Source organism: Alosa pseudoharengus, unplaced genomic scaffold (genome assembly GCF_046254945.1).
Source record: "Alosa pseudoharengus isolate Yale_2024_CS ecotype anadromous, Long Island Sound unplaced genomic scaffold, YU_APseudo_1.1 YU_APseudo_1.1_scf_1, whole genome shotgun sequence".
NCBI lineage: Eukaryota > Metazoa > Chordata > Actinopteri > Clupeiformes > Clupeidae > Alosa > Alosa pseudoharengus.
This window is the reverse complement of record NW_027468564.1, coordinates 29,238,228-29,261,849: the sequence shown is the minus strand read 5'-3', so window position 1 is coordinate 29,261,849 and position 23,622 is coordinate 29,238,228. Positions and strand designations below refer to the sequence as shown.

Here is a 23,622-nt window from a genome sequence, read left to right as displayed (position 1 = left end):
TGTGTGGTGTTAATTCATAATGGCTGGCCTGCTCCTCTATCAGTGGGTGGTTGTGTGGTGTTAATTCATAATGGCTGGCCTGCTCTTCTATCAGTGGTCAGCATTGTGGGTGGTTGTGTGGTGTTAATTCATAATGGCTGGCCTGCTCCTCTATCAGTGGTCAGCATTGTCCGTGCACTCTGACCCCCAGGACCCTGCTTTGAGGCTGCTGAACATCCTGACTGAGACGCTGGGGCTGCTGATCCTCACGCTGGCCGTGGTGACCTTTGCCCTCTGCAGGAAGAACCCACAGGTGAGCAGCCCGCCACGCCTCCACCTGTCGGCCTGCCTGCTGCTGGCACACCCCTTCTTCCTGGTCATCCAGAGCAACAACCACATGCAGGAGGTGAGTGTCGGGGCAGGATGATAATGATGATGATGATGATGGTGATGGAGATGATGATGATGATGACGATGGTGCTGGTAGTGATGATGTTGTTGATGATAATGATGATGATGATGATAGTGGCAGTGGTGGTGGTGAAGGTGATGATGGTGGTGTTTGTGATGATGGTGAAGATGTTGAGGGTGTTGATGACGTTGTTGATGATGATGATGTTCATGCTGCTGCTGATGCTAATGTTGACGATGAGGAGGATGGTGGTAGTGAAGTTGATGCTGCTGCTTCTGATGATGGTAATGATTATGATGATGAGTAATGAATAATAATTGATTGATCGTTGATAAAGATATTGATGACCCCTCAGGTGACGTGCGGGGTGCTCTCCGTCTTTGTGCATTACTTCTACTTGTGCTGCTTCCTCTGGACGTCCATAGAGGCTGCAGTACTGCTCCTGACCACCAGGAGGCTTGAGCAGCTCAACCAAAACACACAGCAGCTGACCTCCTGGAAGCACATGTACGTGATCGGCTACGGACTACTCCTTGTCATCGTGGGCATGTACGTCGGAATGAAGCCTGATGGATATGGTAGCCAGCAGTAAGTTTCTTTAAAGCTGCATTGTGTAATGTCAGTGTTAGCTTCTAAATATGAATGGCAGCTGTGGAGAGATGAATAAGACAAACTAATGAATTCTAAAGCTGATTTTCAATTGAATTATCATCTCCCCTCAACACGCAGTCGTATTGTATGCCACAGTGGTCCAGAGATCAATTACAATCAGAGACTTCCTAATGAGGAGACACAGCACTCAAAGAATCCTCCATTGAAATGCATGGGGTTAGTTTGTACCACCAATATGGCAGTAGTCTACACATATCCCGCCCCTTCATGTATGCCTCCCCATTCAGTAGAATAGGAAAATAACTGCCCGATAACTGCCCAAAGTGTAAGTCCAAGTACCAAGATGGCCGCCGAGTGGGGGGACTTGGGTTTTCTACTCATGATTTGTCTTCATTTTATTGAATTTCTTAGTTTAATTCAGACATGTAAATGTTTTGTCATTGTGACCCAAAGTGCATTAGCTGGCCTATTACTACTGCCCAGGGCATTACCAAGATGGCCGCTGCCCTATAACTGCCCAGGGCATTACCAAGATGGCCACTGAGTGGGGGGATTTGCCTAAATAAAAGGGACTTTAGTACAATTGCTGATTGAAGATGACTAGGATTGTATGATTGACAGCATCTTAAGCACTTGAGTCTACTCGTCACTCAAATCAGAGGTGCTTCAGTGCTACTCGAATGTTGTGTACCTAAGTTGTGTGGCTGTTGTGCACACAGATGCTGGTTGAGCTGCACAGACGGGTTCATCTGGAGTTTCCTAGGGCCTCTATTAGTTCTCCTCGCTGTAAGTACACTAAGACATGATATGTCCTTAAAGGTGCTTTAAGCGATGTTGGCTAACGTCACTTCTGTTGACGTTCAAACGTTCAACGTTGACGTTGACTCCCCCTCCCTCCCATGCATTTGAAACTCTCGTAAATGTGCATCTTGTCGGTGATTGGCTGGATTAGCTGGAACAGTTTGTTATGTTTGTATGGTCCAGGCTGGACCAAGTTGTTTTTGTTGCCGTTTTTGGAGCCTGGGCTGTCCACAGAGTCTGCGTTTTTTTACAGTGTATTCAGGGCACATGCGGATGTGACAAAAAATGTTTTAGCTTAGAAACCGTGTCACATCGCTTAGAGCACCTTTAAAAGTACATGATGTGTCCTTAAAAGTCTGTACTAAATTGTGTGGTAATTATGTAACTAACAGCCATCATTACGCTCCCTGTAAGTCGCTCAAACTGTACTTGACCTTGATATGAACATAGGCCATTGACCAGACAAAGATAACACTTATCATAACATACAGTTTATATACCATGGAATTTATTATGACTCAATTCTTTAAGACAGAAGGATGCAGTTGTTATAACATAGCATCCTATGTTATAACATAGCATATAGCTTGTGATTGAATCTGTAATGATACAGAAGGGTGAGATAAATGTCATGCCTGTTATGTTCCTTAATAGGTGAATACTATGCTCTTCACTGCCATTTTCATCATCCTGCAGCTGTCAGACAGTGTCATGTCGAAAGTCAGATATGTCAGGTAAGAATAAGTACCCCTAGTCCATAGTTGTGACAATATATAATATTAAATGTGAACTTGAAGAGCTACATGTGAAACCATCAATCCCAAAACAAACAAACAAACCAAAACAAAACCTACTGTGCGCAACAGAGGCCTGGCGTGGAGAGCTCTGATCCAGACCTGCGTGCTGGGCCTGCCCTGGCTGCTTGGCCTTTCTGCGCCTAGCAACAGAAGCCTTGAGGTCCTGATCATTCTCCTCCACTCTCTGCAGGGGCCTGGCATCTTCCTGGTCCTCTGTGTCTTCAATACGGAGGTAACGCTCACCAAGCAGTGCACCACACAGCAACAGCTGTCCTCACTGCCATCGATGCATTTAAAAACTTAAGACTGTGACTATGATTACGGCCCGAGTGTCCACACTGACCAACGTGTACAACGTGTGTGGACATTGCTGTTGCCTGCGAACCAGAGCAACATTTAAAACTGTAGTGTTGGCCCAATCCTATTAGCTAGCTAGAGCAATTATCTTGATAGGCTAGTTATCATTGCCGGTGTAGACGGCCCTATAGGGTTAGCCATAGTTTAATTGATACACAGGTGTGTCCGTCACCAGGTGAGGAGGCAATACAGCAGGTGGTGGCAGAAGTTCAGGCCCTCCGGTGATGAGCCAGGCTTCTCTGGCGTTGCCATGGAGACAGAGCAGGGCGCTTCAGGCGGTCAACAGAGACGGTCTGCCCTCACTGGTGACAGAATGATCTCTTCACTCCTGCTCAGGCCCTGATTGGTGGAGCAGTGGGGGACATGCAGCATTTACCTTAGTTTAACTCAGTGTCACAATTCCACAGATTGATAAACAATAAAGATGTAATGTGCAAAATGGTGCAAAGCAAAACAATCCGCATGTTTTTGTTTGATTTTTGAACCAGAAGGTTTTATTTTAGATTTTCATCCATACATAAAAGATAACTCTCTAAATGTTTTTTTTTTCCCCAAACATTACATGCTTAGGGAAAAATGACGAATCGTCCACTAATCGTGTTTTTCGAGTCGACGGCGGCTATTTTCTATACAAATCCTATAAAGTTCAACACTCAGCACCCTCGGTGGAAAAAAGCCCTCGAGAGACCCCTCATATCATCATTCTTTCATGAGATCCATATATAATGTCATTCAAATTATTATTTATATTATGTAATAGTAATATAATATTAGAGAGTCTGCATTCCTGAAAGTGCTACCTGAGTACTTCAGTAGTAAATTAATGGGAGGCTTTTATTGTGAAGGGGAGTGCTAGCTCGTACTTCTGGGTTGATTTATTGTGAGGTGATATTTCAGATTTGATGAACTTCTATGGTACAAAAATTCCCCACTGCAGAAATGGCAGAGAACGATGCTCCTGTCAACTGTTCCATCTGGGCGTTTTTTAAATGCAAATGTTCCATTCACTGGATCAAGTAGCGCTTCTGATTAATTAATCAAAATCAATGTGTTATTTTGACAGCCCTAGTATGAACATCTCTTTTGCTTACACATTTGTCTTTAAATACAGCTGTACGTAGAAGCTTTTCCTTTACAAAGCAAGTGTCTGTTCTGATTAATCAGTAAGAGTCACAAGGTCAGTTTCAAGGCCTGTTGTCTGTTATCAAAGCCACACAGCTCCATCTAGTGACACAACTATATAATTACTTGCATGACCTTATTGTAATATAACTATATATTTGGATCTAAATATATCTGGCAACTGTTCGCTCCGATTTGTTGCCGTTTTTTTGAAAGAAAGCATATTTAAAAAACACTCCAATGAAGTCCAATCAACCTTCCCCTCATAAGTGTGTGTGTGTGTGTGTGTGTGTCTGTGTGTGTGTGTGAATAAATGATTATTCCCTGACTAAAACTGTTATCAAACAATGTAAATGTAAAAGTAAAGCACAACTGCATAGTTGAATAAAAAAATATTTATTTTTCCAGATAAATACAAAGTGAAACTCTGAAACCAACAGAAACAAATTTAGCTGCAATCAGATTGGCTAGTCAATCTATAAAAAATACAATATTGTAGTATACCATCTATGACATATAACAATGAAATGATAGGCCACAAAAGAACTAAAACTCTAACTAAACACTTACAACTCTAAATTCAACCAGTGTAATTATCTAAACTAACAGAGACGAGTGGATTCAAGTAGCTCATGTAGCTTATTGCTCAATCCTGCCCTGTAAACCAACAGAGATGCCAAATGAAGTCAGTATCCCATAATACCCACCTGCAAGTCTGCCAGTAGCCCTGTACAAACCCCTCTATCAAACAACCACTAATAGTGACACTGACTTTACAGCATGTCCATGTCTCTCTTTCTGCTCTTAGATTCCTGTCAATCACAGCAAGCCAACAAATAGCTCTAAAAATGCATCTCCATATCAAATACACATTATATCATTTTAGTTCTAATATGAAGCTACAGCCTGCAACAGATATGTGGTAGCAATGTAAAACAAATGGGATATCAGTTTAAGAAATTGATGATCAAGCAGTATTGGTGTTGTTGCGTTTTGTGTCCACTCTGGTGTCTACGGGGCTCCCGTAACACAGTAGAGATCGCTACTCCTGTAGGTGTGGGTGCGCTCGTCTTCGGACTGTGAGGATTTCACAGGGTAAAAGAGGAGGTATGCGTTTTGGGACTACTCTGGTGTCTAAAGGGATTCCCTTTAACACAGTTGAGATCGCTACTCCTGTGTGTGTTCGTCTTCGGACTGTGATAATATCACAGGGTAAAAGAGAAAGTATCTTTCAGTGTGTGTGTCTGATGCGAGGGCCCTTTTTCAACAGGTTTAGGATGTACGAGAGGGTTGACTTGATTGAGAGGCTCTCTCTATCTGAATCAAATTCCTTAATTTGGGGGCTAAGGAGGGTGGACCATTTCAGAGTCCCTCGTTATCTCTTAGTCACTGTTCCCTAATCCCTTGACTCATACTTCAAAATGTGGTTAACTTCACTAAAAGAGGAAGAAATTCAGAGCTCTATTTGCAATAATTGTTTGTCATCAAAATCTGAGAGAGGTTAAAAACTCGCTACAGACGTTTGTCTGCCCGTCCGGATCTGAGAGAAAATCAACTACCCTATTATTTGAGGATTCTTGTCAAAATTAAAGCTCTTTTTAATGACAGTTCTTGTAAAATATAAGAACTTCAATTGACCACAACGGATCTATAACAATTTAGGTTCTATCCCTAAATACACTTGTATTTATCAGACAGATTTCCGTATCCTCGCTTGGATGTGTGATGTGCATTTAGACCCCAACAGGTCCTAGACCTTAGTTTCACAAACAATTTTTCACAAAAAATACATTTGCTAACAAAGCCTATTCGGTTTTTTGTCTGCCCTGGAGCATAGGACTGTCCTTCCTAAATGCTTGGCTGAGTTCACTACTCCTGTGTGTGTCAGTGCGTGCGCAGTATATTTTTGCCCATATACAGTGACTTAGAAAGTAGCCCTCAAACGGACGCTTACTCACCCGGAGCGAAGGTTTTTGGGGCAGATCCCCTGTTGCAAGGCGTCCGGGGTTCTCAGCAACACAGGAGAGGCAGAAAAATATGAGAAAACGCTAGACAGTCTTTTTACAAACCTCTAACCAAAGGTTAGGATTTTGACTTTTATTAAATACAAATAAAAAAAAGTACAAAGAAAGAAAAATGTGTCTAAGTCTCTGCGGCTCGACCCGACGAAAAATGAAAAGGAAAAAGAAGAACAAAGAACCCTGAGCCGCTCTCTTTTTATACCCCACTCAAGCAGGCAGAACATGTCCTTGTTTGGTATTCTGTCTTGACTTGCTGTCATAACACACTTTAAATCTAACAACCTTTTTATATCTAAGGAAACACATTTTTTGAAAATATTCCTTAAGTCTGAGCAAAACATTTTATAAGCAAACTTTCTTCTATGTTTAAGAAAAACACTCTCTAAATTTAAGCAAAATCATAACAGGTTATTCTAGCAAAAACTATTTATGCTTTTAATTAAGAAAACATACTTCAGTTCACTTCAAGTTTCTAAGTTTTTAAACATTATAAGTCTAACTTGTTTCACACTGGTTGTCTATCATTATCTTGCAGCATTTGCACATTTTTATTTGTTTTAGAGCAAGCTGGATTTAAGCAGTTATATGACTAAAAATATTTTAAGACTAGTCGCCTTACTTTCCACGTTTTCACTCTTCTAGTTGCATATTTCTACAGTGTGATTTTAGAAGTAGGTCTATAGCAAGTTACTTTGTAGGATGATTGACAGAAGAGTATTCACAGGTGTCCTGCTCCAAACTGAAGGTGACGTCAGTCTCTGCTGCTGCCTCCTGGTTCTTGTGGAAGCTCACAGTGGAGTAGGTGGGCCCATCAGAGGGGTTTGTGGGTAATTGGAGAGTGGAGTAGATGGGCCCATCAGAGGGGTTTGTGGGTAATTGGACAGTGGAGTAGGTGGGCCCATCAGAGGGGTTTGTGGGTAATTGGAGAGTGGAGTAGGTGGGCCCATCAGAGGGGTTTGTGGGTAATTGAGTATTTGCATACACAGTAGCCTCTGGGTTCATGGGGTGGATAGTATCCTTCACTTCTTCATAAACACAATCCACTGGGCGATCCTGGTAGAATGAAAAGAATACAGAGAATCAAAGCAGAGATGACGAGGTTTAACAAATACAGTTTTTGTTTGTTATTTGTCATCTTTGTGGTTTGATGTGTTTATTTTCACCCACCTGTCTGGCACTGCTGTTGACTGATGTGGAGGCCAAACCTGAGGTAGATAAAAAGTGACATTTATAATGTTAAGCAGTTCATCCATGACAAAGTCAAAATGGTTTGTTCTGTTAGTAAAATACTTATTCTGCACCATATGGACACTATGACATTCTTTGGAATACTTCACACCTTGTGAACGAGTACACAAGTTACTGGTCTGATACTGTACATGCTGTGAGAACAAACAAAATGTATTTGGGACATTTAACTGTGACTGTGGGAGATTGCTTCTCTCATCTACTGGATTTAAAGGCACTAATATGTCCACTTGATCTAAATCATCGTGTTCATAATGGTGGGAAACACAAGACCTGGCCAACAGACGCAGTTCCATTTTCAGACAGATGGGGCCATCAAAACAGTGAATCAAAGAAAGGGGAACTTTTTTACTACAAGGTGGTTTTTCATCTAAATGATAATATGCGAAGGTCAAATCATTACATGACATAATTCAGTGTAGACTCTCATCACATGACTCACAGATGGATAATTAGTGTTCTCTTTTGTACCAAGTGACAAGTGTAAGGAAAAGCAGCAACCCTTGTAGTTTTGCACACACCTCTACACTAAATAATGATGTCATGGTTAGTGGGAGGTGTGCAAAACAGGATCTTACTGCAGGCCTCAGACACCTCAGACTGTGTCAGATGGTGAGAAAACATGTCAGAGGAATGTGATGATAATGGAAAAATCTTCCCAATTTTATAAGTTGCAGAAGAGGAAGATTGTGAGTCTAAAAGTAAACAGGGAAGTTGACAAAGCTGCGTAGTAATGCTTGCTGATGGTTCTGATAAGTTGACTTATGCACCACAACTGTGCAGATGTGTTTGACTATATAACCCACACACAGACACAGACCAACCTTGTGTCCTCGTTCTCCTGTGTTTGATGCATATGAGGACAGCAATCCCAAGCACCAGCACTGCTATGGCCAAACACACGGTCAACATGACAGGAGGACCTGAGGGAACACATGAATGGGGTGTTACAGTTTTTTCTGAATGCTTAAACACAACTGTGATTCTTATAGAACAATTTCTAAAACTATTAATATTTATAGCATAACCACTCACTCAGTTCGCAAAACTAAAAGCACAAACACTGATTTGCACTCAGTTTGCTGTTTTGTAACACAGACAGGCTGACTGCAGTAGGTGACAGTAATTAAAATGTTCAGAAAACCAACTTCAGACTACCCAGACAGTAAGACCTCAGTTTGTTTTCAGAATGTGTCTTGGGTGATCAGGTCGCAAGTGGTCTGCCGAGACACATCACTGTTTACACCTGTATCCAAGGTGTACAGAGAAGTTGCTGTCTAACTCACGAGATAAAATTGTGAAAGTCAAACAAAATCCCATCTGACAAATACAGAGGGACACTGCACACTGATCAAACTGGTGTTGTTGGTTGGAGCTGGTTGGCATGGGGCAGGGCAGTGTCCAAACATGCTTAAGCATGACAAAAGTCCCTCAATCACCATGCAATGTGTGTCAGGAGTCAGCAACTTACAGAATATTTGACACAGATATTTTATCAGTGGAAGTTGTTGATGGCAGTATTACATGTCTTTTGTCATGCTTAAGCGTGCCCAAACACACTTAAGCATGACAAAAGCCCCTCGCTCAAGAGGTCTGACCATGCGATTGTCGATGCTGATGGCTGTTGTTATTAAAAATATAACATGTTACTGATGAAGTTGAATAGGTGAGATATGAGTGATGTGTATAATGAAGTTGGAACTCACCTGTCTCTACCTCCACCTTCACTGCAGTGGTGTAGATGTATCCTACATTATCACACCATTCCACACACCAGTATATCCCAGCATCCTCTGCTCTCAGGTCAGTGATGGTCACAGTGAAGACTTCAGATGTTGGCTCGTCTCTCAGAGAGAATCTGTCTTCTACTGTCATGTCGGTTTGAACTTTGACCCCAGTATTTATACATTCTGACGGTGATGGTCCTTTGCAGAAATATTTCTTGTTCTCATCTGTTCCAGTCTTTTTCTTCTGATACTTGCAGGTGATGGAGACAGATTCGCTTTCATATCCAATCAACTTCTCCACTATTAGTCAAGACAAATGTGGCACAATGTAATTACTATCAACTGTATAGTCGTGTTATCATACTCTCAGTTACTTTATAAACTAAGTATGTAACTAAGTACTAAGTAACTAGTAGCACTAAATATGTCAAAACCAATATTTTTCAATACACTTGTATGCTTTAGCCATTTTTCTGCCTTTTTCTGTTTACTCCATATTTCCCATTCACCAAAATATCCAGTGAAATTCAAAATAAATGTGCCAATTGTAAATACTTTCAATTACTTTGTAAAGGCAATATGAAAAAGTAATCTGTTTTAATACTTACATTGTTTCACCAACACCTGCAGCTCATGGATATCAGAAATGTTTCTCTTAACTCCACACTCATACTTCCCAGAATCCTCAGCGTTGAGTCCAGTGATGGTCACAGTGAAGACTCTTGCAGTGGTGTCATCATACAGAGAGAATCTCCCTTCTGTAGCTTGTGTCTGGGACAGGTTGGTCTGAATGAGAGTCTTTGATTTATTATGGTGAGGTGATCCCACTCTATTGAAATACTTCCCATTCTTCTCATATCTTCTCTCATAAGGGCATCGGACCCTCAGTTCTCCTCCTTCATATCCAATCAGAGGAGTCACATGCAGCACTGGGGAGGAAGTAGAGAGAGGAGATGGAGAGAGATGATGAAGCACAGACACAACAGACACTGATGTAAACAACAAACAACACAGATGGAGAGAGATGATGAAGCACAGACACAACAGACACTGATGTAAACAACAAACAACACAGATGGAGAGAGACGATGAAGCACAGACACAACAGACACTGATGTAAACAACAAACAACACAGATGGAGAGAGACGATTAAGCACAGACACAACAGACACTGATGTAAACAACAAACAACACAGATGGAGAGATTCTAAGGGCCCAGCACTGACAGGGGGCAGAGAGCCCCCTCCCTGATAATACTACCGTAAAACTCCAAATAATAGCCCAGGCTTTTATTTTCCCAAATCGCCAAACTGCACCGGCTAGTATTAGAGACAGGCGTCTATATGAGACAGGCCTTTAATTCCCTTTACACAAAACTTTTCCTCTGCAAAGATGGAAAATATTATCGAATTAATTATTTCAAACACACTGAATGTCTACCTATATATCATATATGACTAGGCTATCTGATGACAATTACGGATCATCATTCATTTAGTGTTGAGATGTTGTTCATTGAGTGAGATACAGTAAGATCCAAATAGCGGGGATAGCCAGAACAGATGAAACACGTTTTAATTAAACGTAATCTACAAAGAGATCGTATCACACTGAAAGCTCATATTTTGTCACTAGCAAATAGCCTACGCCAGGGGTCTCCAACCTTTTTGGGAATGAGGGCTACCTGAAGACCCGAAATCATATGGAGGGCTACTCATTTAAAACAAACATACCCTCACCCCTTTTTTGCGAGGGTAGTACTCCTAAATAATAGGCCTATGTGATTTTTACTTTTAAATTATCAATACTGTGCAGGCCTATACGTCTTTATATATTAAGCAACTGTATTTTCAAATGTAATATCAATAACCTATGCAACACTACCAACATTTTTGTTAAGTTTGTTCATTTCAAAGTTTGCATGGGGAATCTAATCTATTTTTTTTTTTTTTACAAAAAAAAATATCTTTTTGTGCAATTAATAATTTGGGTTACAATTTGTACCCAATTTATACCCACCCACCATTATGAATTCAGGGGTTGTTTAAGTTCTGATTTCAGTGGACAATTTGGTTTTAACATTTCAATAGTAATCGCCACACCACCCTAACATATGAAAACTCCTTTTAAAGTTATTGCACACCTGAAATGATCCATGATCTGACAAAAAATGGTAGCCTAATGCACAGTCCTGCTCAGTCATGCATGCTATAACATTTTCAGCGCTATTAGGCTATACGGCAGTTGCCTATGGAGAAAAGGCCTGTGAGCTAAAGCAATTGTTTTTCAGTCCTTGAAATCATGCAAGAACCGTATTTGACGAACATGGAATGGCAACAGAACTTTTGCAAAGATATGCTTCCATTTACGGAAGCTTATTGCTGCCACACTAAAAGAAATAAAAAGGCTCAGTATTATGTAATTACGTGAAAAGTTTCTTGTTATAACAATATCTTTTTCACGTTTTAACAAGATATGTATCACGTTATTACATGAAATTATCACGTTATTTCATGATAATGATATTTTCACGTTATAACATGAAAATATGATCATGTTATTTCAAGATATGATTTTTTCACGTTTTTACAAGATATGTATCACGTTTTTACATGAAATTATCACGTTATTTCAAAATAACGAAACTAGGCCACGAGAGCTCATGGCTGGCATAAATGATAACTAGTGTCTATGAACTTGCACCCTGACTGCTATTACAGTGCTGCTTGATGAGTGTTTGTTTTTGTGCATGTGTGTATGAGTGTGTAGTCTGTGTGTGTGGTCAATTCCCAGCTGACTGAGGAGCAGCGAAGAGGGATGTGTGTGTATCGGCAGAGAGCTGCTGAAAAGGAGGCCGATAGAGAGGTTCTATGCAGGATAGCCTGCTCACACCATAGACTGTATATATATGGCTCACACAGCCTGATAGTTCTGCTTTATCTTCTTATCAACACAATAAATAAAACTTTCGCTAACTTGACGCAAGAGGGAGAAAGGGCTTTGATAAATATGCAAATCTTCACGCAATGTGGGTGAATGTATAGCCTAGACCGCTCTGGCTCGGTAGCCTGCATGTCAGGTCATCGCTGTCATTTCTAAGGCTGTGGGGAAGGGTCAAAATATCAGTATCTAATCAGTATCATGAAATAACGTGATAATTTCATGTAATAATGTGATAAATATCTTGTTAAAACGTAAAAATATCATATCTTGAAATAACATGATATTTTCACGTTATAACGTGAAAATATCAGTATCATGAAATAACGTGATAATTTCATGTAATAACGTGATAAATATCTTGTTAAAACATGAAAAAGATATTGTTATAACAAGAAACTTTTCACGTAATTACATAATACTGAGCCTTTTTAATTATTTTAGTGTGGCAGCAATAAGCTTCTGTATCCATTGGCTACACAAGACAAGCAAGTTTTTTCCCCCTTTACTGTCTATGCGTGCGAGCAGCGTGTATGCGCTCCGCTTCCGTTGTTGTTTAACCTTTAAACACTGTTCGTTGCTACCCCCCTTAATTTACTGTTCGCGGTCAAATTTGACCGTACAGTTTTAATTGCTCTTAATTGTAGGAGTGCATGTATGGAGATGTCTTAAGGGGGTATCACATTGTACACGGTATGCGCTGCACTCACCGCTAGGTTGCTCTTGGTTGAGGTAACGTCCCAAAGATTTTTGTTGTGCTTGCCGCTGGGCTCAGCGCAAAATACCAATGACTTACAGCGTGCCGCGGTACAACCTGAACTTTGACCGCGGCACGCGCAAGGATGGCAAAGTGTCAAAACTTTAACATAAATTAAAAATGTACACTATAAAAATAGTAATAATAATATTTTTTATGTATATATTTTTAAGATTTGTTGCCTCAATGGATGTTGGTATGGTAGTCAGGGCACATACTCAACCATAGCGCTGGCATTTTGTAAAACTTCATGAAGCACACTCATGCACTTCACACAAACAGGTGCCCCTCTTCCATCCTTCCATCCACTGTTAATCACAGACACAGGGTGCCTCACTAATGCATCGCCTTTTCATGGGGGCCCTCAAACAGGGGTCAACCTGACCTAAGGGTCCCTCATACAGCTCTTACTTTGAGCACACTTCCATTAGCATCACAGCAAGCCCTTTCACTTCTGGCATTATGTAGCGACAGGAAAAAGCAGTCACCCCACCTGGCCTCAAACCCCAGTACAAAACCTGCACTCTGATTGCATTTTATTTGTAGAGCGCTTTATCATGTACTCAAAGCACTGTGACTGAACATTGTAGGATACAATGTAGCAAAATGCCGCTTGTGCTGCGCTTTGCTGAGCGCAGCGGCAGACCAGTTTTTCCGTGCGCAAGCCATTGACTATAATGCATTTCATAGCGCATGTCGCGTGTAATGTTCTTTCGCATTCATTTCCTATGGCGGTCATTTTTGACCGTAAACAAAAAAAGTGTGACCAAGTTGAATAAATCACTCAAAATTCAAAGAAATTAGTCACAATAAATCTCATGAGTTCAAATGCCTTTTGTGAAGGATATCATAAGGTCTTGAGGCAATTTGATGAAAATGCCATATTTATGGTACAGGGAATGTGTAAATCGGTCATTTTTGACCAGAACAGTGTTAGAAGGTTAAAGATCCGTCAGAATTTTCCCGGTGGATTTTAGTGCCCCACTCCGCCCCTGGCGGGAATATATTTTTGACCAGGGGTGCTGAATAACAAAATAATCATGGATGTCTGACGATTTCTCCCCCAGCATGTGATTCGAATTTAGAACGCTAAATACGCCATTTCACCGCCGTTTATTATATGGCTCTTCACAATGCTAGTAGAACGCTCCATTGACTTGAATGGGATTTCCCAAAGTTCTAGCGGTAAGATATATTCATGTAATTACCGCTGCAAACATATAATTACCGCTGTCAATGGCAACGGGTTTTGTGCTTCTGATACGTCTTTCATATCGCAAGGACTGGAACTTCATTCAAACGTGAAAGCAGACGGTTGTGTGTTCTAAAGAATGTTTGATTCAAGTTCAGCAGCGTGTGTTGTTGCGAACTATTTGTTTCTCAGCAAATGCCACGATGAACGGTAACAAATAGGCTAGGTTATGTAGGCTAAAGTGATATCGTGGGGAGTTTATTATTTCGTTTTGGCAAGTAGCCGTATAATAAGCGGGATAATGTATAGAACGCAGGACATTACTGTGAAAATAAGTCCCTTCAGGGCGGAACAAGACCCCTCCGCTGCGCGTCGGGGTCCGGTTCGCCCTATCGGGACTTATTTTCACAGTAATGACCGGCGTTCTATACATTATCCCTTACGTATGAGTAGGTCTAAGAGTGAGAAGTTTTATAATGCCCTGGTCAGCCACATTCCACTGCAACTATGCGCAGCACTTGCCACTCCGACTCATCAATAAAAACAGTGCGCGCACACACAAGTCCCAGAGAAGCGCACTTGACTTTACATCATTAACCTATTTCAATAGGTTATATAGCCAGAGAATGTCCGTAGACAGGCTCTGATATAGCCTAGTCTAAGGTATATTCCATTTCTGACTTCTTTCTCTTTATCGCCATGGCATTTAGAATAAAGAATAACGTTCGCTATAACCGTTCTGGTTTTGTTACCAGTATAAAAACAAGCTTACCATCGGCCTATCTGCAAATTTTAAACACAAGGAATGAATTGAACGATGACGAAGTCAGACATATAGGCATAGTTCATATTGGAAAAAAAGTTATACAATTTGGAACTCTAGCTTTTCCCCACCGCAGTCTTTTAATGCCATCTAATCATAACGTGCGCAGTCTGCGCCATACTTAAGCCCAAATCACACCCAAGATTCACACTGCTGTAACCTCCTTTCTGTAACGGTTTCGTGTCATTGCGAATCTTTAAACAGACGATCTGACGGGTTTTAGAAGATTAAATACAACCTGAAACTAAAAAACAAACCAGGCCTCTACTGGAGACCGGCCTTTAACCCAAACCTGTAGCCACGCCAGGCATTTAAAAGAGACAGGCGTGTCTTAGGGACTCGGCGATTATTTGAAGTTTTACGGTATATAATATTGGGTAGAACCCCCCCCCCCCCCAGCAGCACCCAGACACATAATGCAAGTAAGCATCGAGTGCCCAACTTTGTGACAGATTAATGCTAATTGACAAAGTAGTCAATTTTGCATTTGCATTGCACCCAATAAGAAGTATATTTACTCTCTAAAATAAATTTGCTCATCAGTTGTTCTATAAAATACACATACCAAAAAGCCACAATAAAGTAGCCTAGAAATCTAGATGCGGCCCTAGCGGCAGCAAATTACATTTGCTGCCAGGGCTAGTCTAGCAACTCTCCGTTGGCTTGTGAGCTCCAGAAATCGAAACTTAATCAGGCATTGAAATCGTGTCTAGAGTCGTTTGGTGGGCTTAACATAATGATTGATGGCAGAGTTGCAACGGTTTGGCTTGAATTCCCTGCTACTTGAAAACAAATATCCTATTGCGTCCTATTGCGTGCAGAGGGAATTTGAAATACAACTGATTATCCCGCCCCTCGGACTGAGCACTGCGAACGGTGAGTGCCCAGACCCTACATTTTAATGTGGGTCTGGCTCGCCAGGCTAACAATAAAGAGTAATGAGAAAAAAATAAACATTATAAACAACAATGTAAAAAATATAGCCGCAAGCGGCAATGGCGGGCCCGAGCACCTGGGGGCCGCAACCCGTGACATGTCGGAATCCAACAAAGCACCGACGTGGTGCGTTTGTGAAATGTACATGTTTGATGCGTGTGCTATTTGTTTTTGTATTTTATTTTCTGCCACATTTACTTTCTTGGCCAGGTGGGGGCGCAATGCAAGGCAGGCCCATTGGGTGTCATCATAATCATTATATATATTAACCTGAGAAATTTCAGATCATTCATTTTACAGTTTTTTTCTGAATGCTTAAACACAACTGTGATTCTTATAGCACAATTTCTAAAACTATTAATACTTATAGCACACTGAGTTCGCAAAACTAAAAGCACAAACACTGCTTTGCACTCAGTTTGCAATTTTGTAACACACACTTTGCACAACTGTAGGCACAATTCACAGCACTTACACTATTTTGCCAACTCCCTGGCACACTTTCTCATGTGAAAACTGTTTTAGATAATTAGTTCACTTTGCAATCAGCCTAAGCATTATAAATAAGCCACAGGTAATGTACAATGGGTACAATGGAGGGAACAGGAAGAGTGAGAAGAGAAAGAAATAGCCCTTTTACAGCCCAAAAAAAACAGTCTACATGTGGGGATATTGTCATGTCAGGCCTGGATACGTCATTCCAGAATATATTTTTCCCGGTGCCTTGGACTAGGACATTGCATGTGATGTAGACGGAATTTTGAGAGAGACGACCCGATGTAGACTGATTTGTTTTGTCTCAGTGAAATTGCTATTTTGTGTTTTGACTTGGAAAAACAGACTTGTGTTTGTTTTGATGTGTGTAAATAAACACCAATACTTACGGTAAAGTTTGGATCCCTGTATGTTTACAGAACTATGACAAAAGTATGACCTCAAACTGACATAGTCTACCTTGTGCACAGAGAAAGCAAAAGCCAGATGTGTTTTTTTATTCAGACCATCAGTGTGTAGTTGGCACATTGTGTGCTTATTATTGTGATGGCTTGTGTTTACTGTTTGATATGAAAACACCATTTTTACAAAGGTGTGAAGAGTTAAGCAAGGTGTGTTGGCTTTTGCAAGAGAACTACATGTTTTGCTGATTGGGTGAAAGGTTTTCCTATTTGTGTGTAGAGTTTTGCTAAAAAAGCCATAGTTACAAAAAATGTGCTTAAGCAATCAGAAAAAACTGTAAGCAAAGAACATTTCTGATACACTTTTTGGTTGGCCAGATGGTGGCGCTATATTAGGCATGGAAATTACACATGTGAATATCATCACAATACTGATATCCAAAATGTTTGTAAACTTTCAGATCAATCACTTAAGGCATTGTCCATTTCTGGCACATTTCCTGCTTGGCCAGGTGGTGGCACTATGCCGGCAGGCCCATTGGGTGTCTAGATGTCATCATAATCATAATATCTATTAACCTGTTAAGTTTCAGACCATTTATTCAAAGCATAGAACATTTCTGGCACATTTCATGGTTAACCAGATGATGGCGCTATGCTAGGTATCTGAATTACTAGGGGTGTAAAGATTAACCGATACAGTACATATCGGTATCCGTTTTTTAACGTGTAAGATACGGCTACATCGATACGTGAAGCCCCGTATCGGAATAAAACTGAAATGAACCGGTCGCTATATCAATTTACTTGTTATGAATTGGTTCACAACCTTTTCTGCTCGCTCAGACTCTCATTTACGTTGCAAGCAGCGCGTTCATCCCACTTCCTGTTTTGAAGCTACACGTGGCACGGATTTGTGGGTAATGCAGTTCGTTTTTGGCTACATTCATTGCCCAAAGTTGTCAAAGGACCTCATTACCCATACATCTACTGCAACTTAAGCATGTGACAACTCGCACTCGGTCGTTTGTTTGACAATTTTTACTCTTTTGTTTTTCAATGTCCAGCGCGAAATTAAACACTTACTATAGCATAAGCATTCCTAAACATCAATGATAGTCTGTAGAGTAGCCTTACGTTTGATGAAGGGATTTCCTTAATGTTAAAGAATAATTTGGCCCTTGCTGCTAAAACGATGCACAAATTATTATTATTTTGTTCATATTCACTCAGACTTGTGGCATTATAGGTTTCTGCATATTAGGTCTACCATTGGAACAAAATAAGCCCAGAGAGTTGATTGACATGTAGGCCTATTTTATTCTTGTAGGCTATATGAGAAAAGGCCAAGGGCCCTATCATGACATTCTAAAGTGCATCGTCACTCGTCAAAAGTCTATTCAAATTTAGTAGGATGTCCAGTTCACATTGGGAGGGGTTTCGTTCTCAAAATTGGAGCGCATGGCGTAACAAGGTGTTCCTAGGTCTTTTAATCAGTCATATGGGTGTGTTTGGGGCGTAACATCATTTTAAACCAATGAGAATGACATCTGTCATTCCCTTTAACGGCGCAACGCGCGATATGTCAAATAAATGCATCGGTATTTTGGCATTCAACGGCGCATTTGAAGGAGGCTGCTTGCGAGACCGTATGGAATAGTCATTCTTAAACCATGCTTTACTAAAATCTAGCATAGCCTTCACGCATTTGCACTCGTCTATTATTTGAACTCATTGGCAAAGTGAAACTAACTTCACCAAGGAGTCAGTCAACGACAATACAGTTATATGCAGTTACTTTCACTATTGACTGACAATGGGTTACCATCGAAAACATAGGCTGGAAAAAGCAACACTTACCCTAATGTTGCTCAAATGACTGAATAAAACAACATTTATCCTGCAGAGGAGTTGCTTATATCTCGTGACAGTGCGTCTTCAGCTGTGCTCCATACGTGTCTCTCGCCTCTCCCCTAATCACTTTTAACTGTCATTACCAATTTGCAAATGATGGTGAATAACTACTCATCATGAGATGTACAGTATTTCGTAATATCTTTATTCTAATTATGTTTCCCATTGTAATCGTGCAATTTGTAATGCTTTGCATGGACGTGCGCTGGTGTGCGTTCATGAATGATAGAAGGATGGTGCGTGCACCTGCCAATATGACTGTTGACATGCGCTCTTAAAATAGCATATGAACAACTCGCCATTGACTTCTGACCAGGTTTAGGTGGTGTATGATAGCGATTTTTAGACAATGCGCCAGGTCCCTCCCTAGGTTGTTAATTGCCACACCCCTGGGCGCAATGCTTAAAAAATAAAGGTGCAAAATAACGAATTCAACTTCGCGCCGGTGAATAACGAACTTTACGCCATGCGCTGGTGACCCAAAATACAGCCCCAAGAGTCTTAAGCACTGTTTTATTTTATTTCGGTATTGTCTTACCTCAACAATAGGCTACAGCTCCTTGAAAGCAATCGGATATAACTCTATAAAATCTATAAAAATGTATTTTTATGTTGTATTTGGCTGCTGTGTTTGACTGAAATGTAGACTATTCTTTTTTCATTTCAATACAGTATATGATACAAACCTCAGTTTAGATAATCATATTCACACATTTTTTTTGCCTAATTGACAATCATGACCATGATAATTGATAATATAAAATTAATGTGCACCTTGAGCAAATTATAAAAAATCTTTCAGAATGCTTTTCGTTCTTGAACTGCACCGAATTGCATCGAATCGTACCTATATCGTTTTTTATGAACATGTATCTTTTCTTGTATCGAATCGTGCCCATGTATCTAGATGCAAATCGTATCGTCTTTTACATGAGAGATTCACACCCCTATGAATTACACATGTGAATATCATCACAATAATGATTTCCAATATTTTATACCTACTAAGATTAAAATAAATCAGTTAAGGCATTGCCCATTTCTGACACATTTCCTGTTTGGCCAGGTGGTGGCGCTATGTCAGGCAGGCCAATAGGATTTCTGGATATTCTCTTAATCATAATATCTATTAACCTGAGAAGTTTCAGACTGTTCATTCAATGCACTTTGACTTTATGGCACATTTCCTGTTTATGTGTAAGATATTAAAATCATAACATATTACAACATATCAAAAATCCCTTAGCGATTTAACATCAGCATCATCTTGCCATCATATTTGCCAAATTTCACATGAATCTGACAAACCGTCTAGGAGGAGTATGTTCAAATCTATCACGTGACATCAGTGTTCTTGTCATTCTTTCTGTTGCCAGTGGGTGGCACTGTGCCAAATATGGATTATGGGCTTGTCAATATTGTCATTACCATGGTATTCAATAATCTGTTAAATTTAAAACATTGCAAGCCATGCATGGTGAATTAAGGCACATTTATTGTTTTTGTGGAAGGGTATTAAAATTCATAGTTTCGCCATTTCATCAAATTACAACATATCAAAAAAAGCTTTTCCATTTAGAATCAGAAACATATTGGCATCATGTATACCAACTTTCACATGAATCGGAGCAACCGTCTAGGAGGAGTATGTTAAAATTGATCATGTCCACAACACACAAAATCTCAATTACTTCACTTCCTGTGGGCGTGGCTAATGGCATGTTACTGTAATACAAAAGTTGATTGTTTTTGGTAGTTACACACACCAACCAAATTTGGTGTGTGTATCTAAAACTATATGCCAACCACAAGTCACAGTCACGCCCAGGGCCAAGCCTTTATGCATGTGTAGCCATTGTGATACCAGATGTGTGTGCCAAATTCCAAGACTTTTCATCCATAATAATAATAATCCTTCCATTCGTCTGTGCTCGGGCCCTAATTACCCATAATCCCCAACTGCTGTAGTTAGGGCAATAATTTACCATTTTTAAGTTCAGCCCACATGTTATTGAGTTGACTTCTAAATCAAAGTTAAAACACTGTCAAGTTGAAAATGAGCTCTCTGCTGACATCTGTAGCTGAAGCCTTGCTAGTGCATTAGGTACTGTGTCAGTCTTATAATCTGAAGGTTGTGAGTTTGATCGTCACACGGGGAATAATGCTTTTTTATCAACTGTAGTGATATACCATGGTTATTTACCCAAAAAAACATAGTAAAACCATGGTTAATCCACGGTTAATTTTCATAAGGGATAACTTAGAATCATGATGTGCCAACTTGCTCTTCTAAGTTGTGTTTACTCAAAATCCGTTGGCAGCTGGCTGCCTTACATTTTTTATCAAACCATGTTTGATCCTTTGTTAATTTTTGTAAGGGATTTGGATTGATTATTTCAATTTATTTCAACATCACAATTTGAATGGACTGAACTTGCTAAATAAAGTAAAGTCAACAAAAATTACACATCTGTGTTAACTTAAAAGAGCAAGTCATCACATAATTTGGCCCTTACTTACTCCAAATCCTTTCACAGCTGGTTGCCTTACATTTTTAAGTTGGCTTGACTAAAGATGTTTTACAGTGTGTGGCTGGTTGAAAGGTTAAAGATACATTTTAACAAAAAAACCTGTATTTTAAACTGTCTTTCACCCAGCCAGCCACACTATTGCTGTGTTGAAATTGACACAAAATGGGTTGTCCCTGAGCACACACAGCAGATGTCATTTTAACACATCACTTTTTAGAATGAAGGTTTGTAAGCAAATATAACTCAAATAATCAAGACATGGTGGTAAACTAAAAAACTAAACACTTAAAACACTTATATCATCGTGCTTTTGTGATTTCATCTGGCAAACTTCAGTAAAATTCAGTGGACTCAGCAAGTAACACAAAAGTAAACAACAGAGAACACTGAAGACGGCATGATGCCATAATTATAGACTGCAATACGTACCGAAGGCTTCCACTCCAGTTATCTTATTATTTGGATAGTCGAATCCACACCAGTACACAGCTGTGTCCTCCTCAGTTAGCGCACTGATGCTCACAAACAATGATCTTTCCTCTCTGTTGTATGTCATGGTGAATCTTCCCTTTGTCTGTGATGTTGGTTCAGTAAAATGAAGAATTGTGGGACAGATGTTTCCTTCCACCTTACAGAAGGTCTTGTTGTGGTGTTCATGCTCCTTAGAGTACTGACAGCTCATGTCCACAGATCCTCCCAGAGCTCCAGTCACTGAGATCAACTCCCCATCACACAGAGCTGCCCAACATTCAGATGGTAAAGACAATAATCAACAACAACATTAATGTGAGGATTGGTTATTTACATATATTCATTTATCTGCCAGTACTGTGTGTGTGTTGGATAAGGAAGTGCAGTTTCTGTGTTAAATGAATCTGTTACACTACACTGAATGGCTGGTTTTCTGTATCATCACCTAACTGCACTGACAGACAAGTCTATTTGGTTCTATGTCCATGTTTACAGTTTTTTCTGATTGCTTAAGCACATTTTTTGTAACTATGGCTTTTTTTGCAAAACTCTACACACAAATGGCAAAACCTCTCACCCAATCAGCAAAACATTGTAGTTCTCTTGCAAAAGCTAACACACCTTGCTTAACTCTTCACACCTTTGTAAAAATGGTGTTTTCATATCTAACAGTAAACACAAGCCATCACAATAGTAAGCACACAATGTGCCAACTACACACTGATGGTATGAATAAAAACACATCTGACTTTTGCTTTCTCTGTGCACAAGGTAGACTATGTCAGTTTGAGGTCATACTTTTGTCATAGTTCTGTAAACATACAGGGATCCAAACTTCAAGTATTAGTGTTTATTTACACACATCAAAACAAACACAAGTGTATTCCAAGTCAAAACACAAAATAGCATTTCACTGAGACAAAACAAATCAGTATACATCGAGTCGTCTCTCTCAAAGTTCTGTCTACATCACATGCAATGTCCTAGTCCAAGGCACTGGGAAAAATATATTCTGGAATGACGTATCCAGGCCTGACATGACAATATCCCCACATATAGACTGTTTTTTTGTCTGTAAAAGGGCTATTTCTTTCTCTTCTCACTCTTCCTGCTCACTCCATTGTACCCATTGTACATTACCTGTGGCTTATTTATAGTGCTTAGGCTGATTGCAAAGTGAACTAATTATCTAAAACAGTTTTCACATGAGAAAGTGTGCCAGAGAGTTGGCAAAATAGTGTAAATAATAGCCATTGTGCCTACAGTTGTGCAAAGTGTGTGTTACAAAATTGCAAACTGAGTGCAAAGCAGTGTTTGTGCTTTTAGTTTTGCGAACTCAGTGAGTGGTTTTGCCATTTGTGTGTAGAGTTTTGCAAAAAAAGCCATAGTTACAAAAAATGTGTTTAAGCATTCAGAAAAAACTGTAATAGAACAGTTATACAATAGAACTTGTATTGAAGATTAGTCATACTGTTTGTGTGTCTTCAATAGGAAAGTACATTGTGATGTGGAATTGTATGTAATATCCCCCAACATTAACTATGTCATTGTTGAGGCAAAAGATAAGTTACTCATGATGCTCCAATGTCAAACAGTTTTAAAAGAACAGTTACCTGTGAGAAGGTAGAGGGTGAAGAGAAGGAGCCTCATCTTCAGCTAGAGTACCTGAGCTCAGGTGTTCCAGAAACGTCTTCTCTGTGTCGATGTTTTCGCTGAAGCGTGTCCGTGTCTCTGTCCGTGTCTCTGATGTCTGCAGTCGAACGTCTCTTCCTCATTCAGTCGTTTTGTGTTTGTGGTTTAGCACCTTTATCAGCACGTAATGTCAGCATCACTTTTCCATCTCTGGCAAGTTACTGTTCACAAACTTAAACAAACAAACTAATAATTAAGAATTCTGCTGCTGTGTTCCAAAGTATTTTGGAATGAAGTCTGTGATGGAGATAAAGTGAGGGGGAGGATATTGTAAAGGAAATGATGTACCGGTAAGAGTAATTCTCTCTCTCTCTCTTTCATTTGAGTGCCGTCCGGCTGCATGTGAAGTTTGTGTCGTGTTCTTGTTAAACTCTTGCAAAACTGCCAGACTTC

At 40.0% G+C, this 23,622-nt stretch overlaps 1 protein-coding gene across 1 annotated transcript; it reads right to left on the bottom strand.

Annotated features, from left to right (window-relative positions):
* Window positions 1–6,235: 6,235 nt before the first annotated feature.
* On the bottom strand, window positions 6,236–23,187 carry LOC143118184 (polymeric immunoglobulin receptor-like). Its single transcript, XM_076279313.1, has 7 exons — window positions 23,151–23,187; window positions 21,496–21,804; window positions 9,685–10,005; window positions 9,056–9,376; window positions 8,174–8,272; window positions 7,269–7,306; window positions 6,236–7,154 (listed from the first exon to the last, which is right to left on the bottom strand). The coding sequence occupies exons 1-7, from the start codon at window positions 23,185–23,187 to the stop codon at window positions 6,789–6,791; spliced, it is 1,491 nt and encodes a 496-aa protein (XP_076135428.1). The 3' UTR covers window positions 6,236–6,788.
* Window positions 23,188–23,622: the final 435 nt, after the last annotated feature.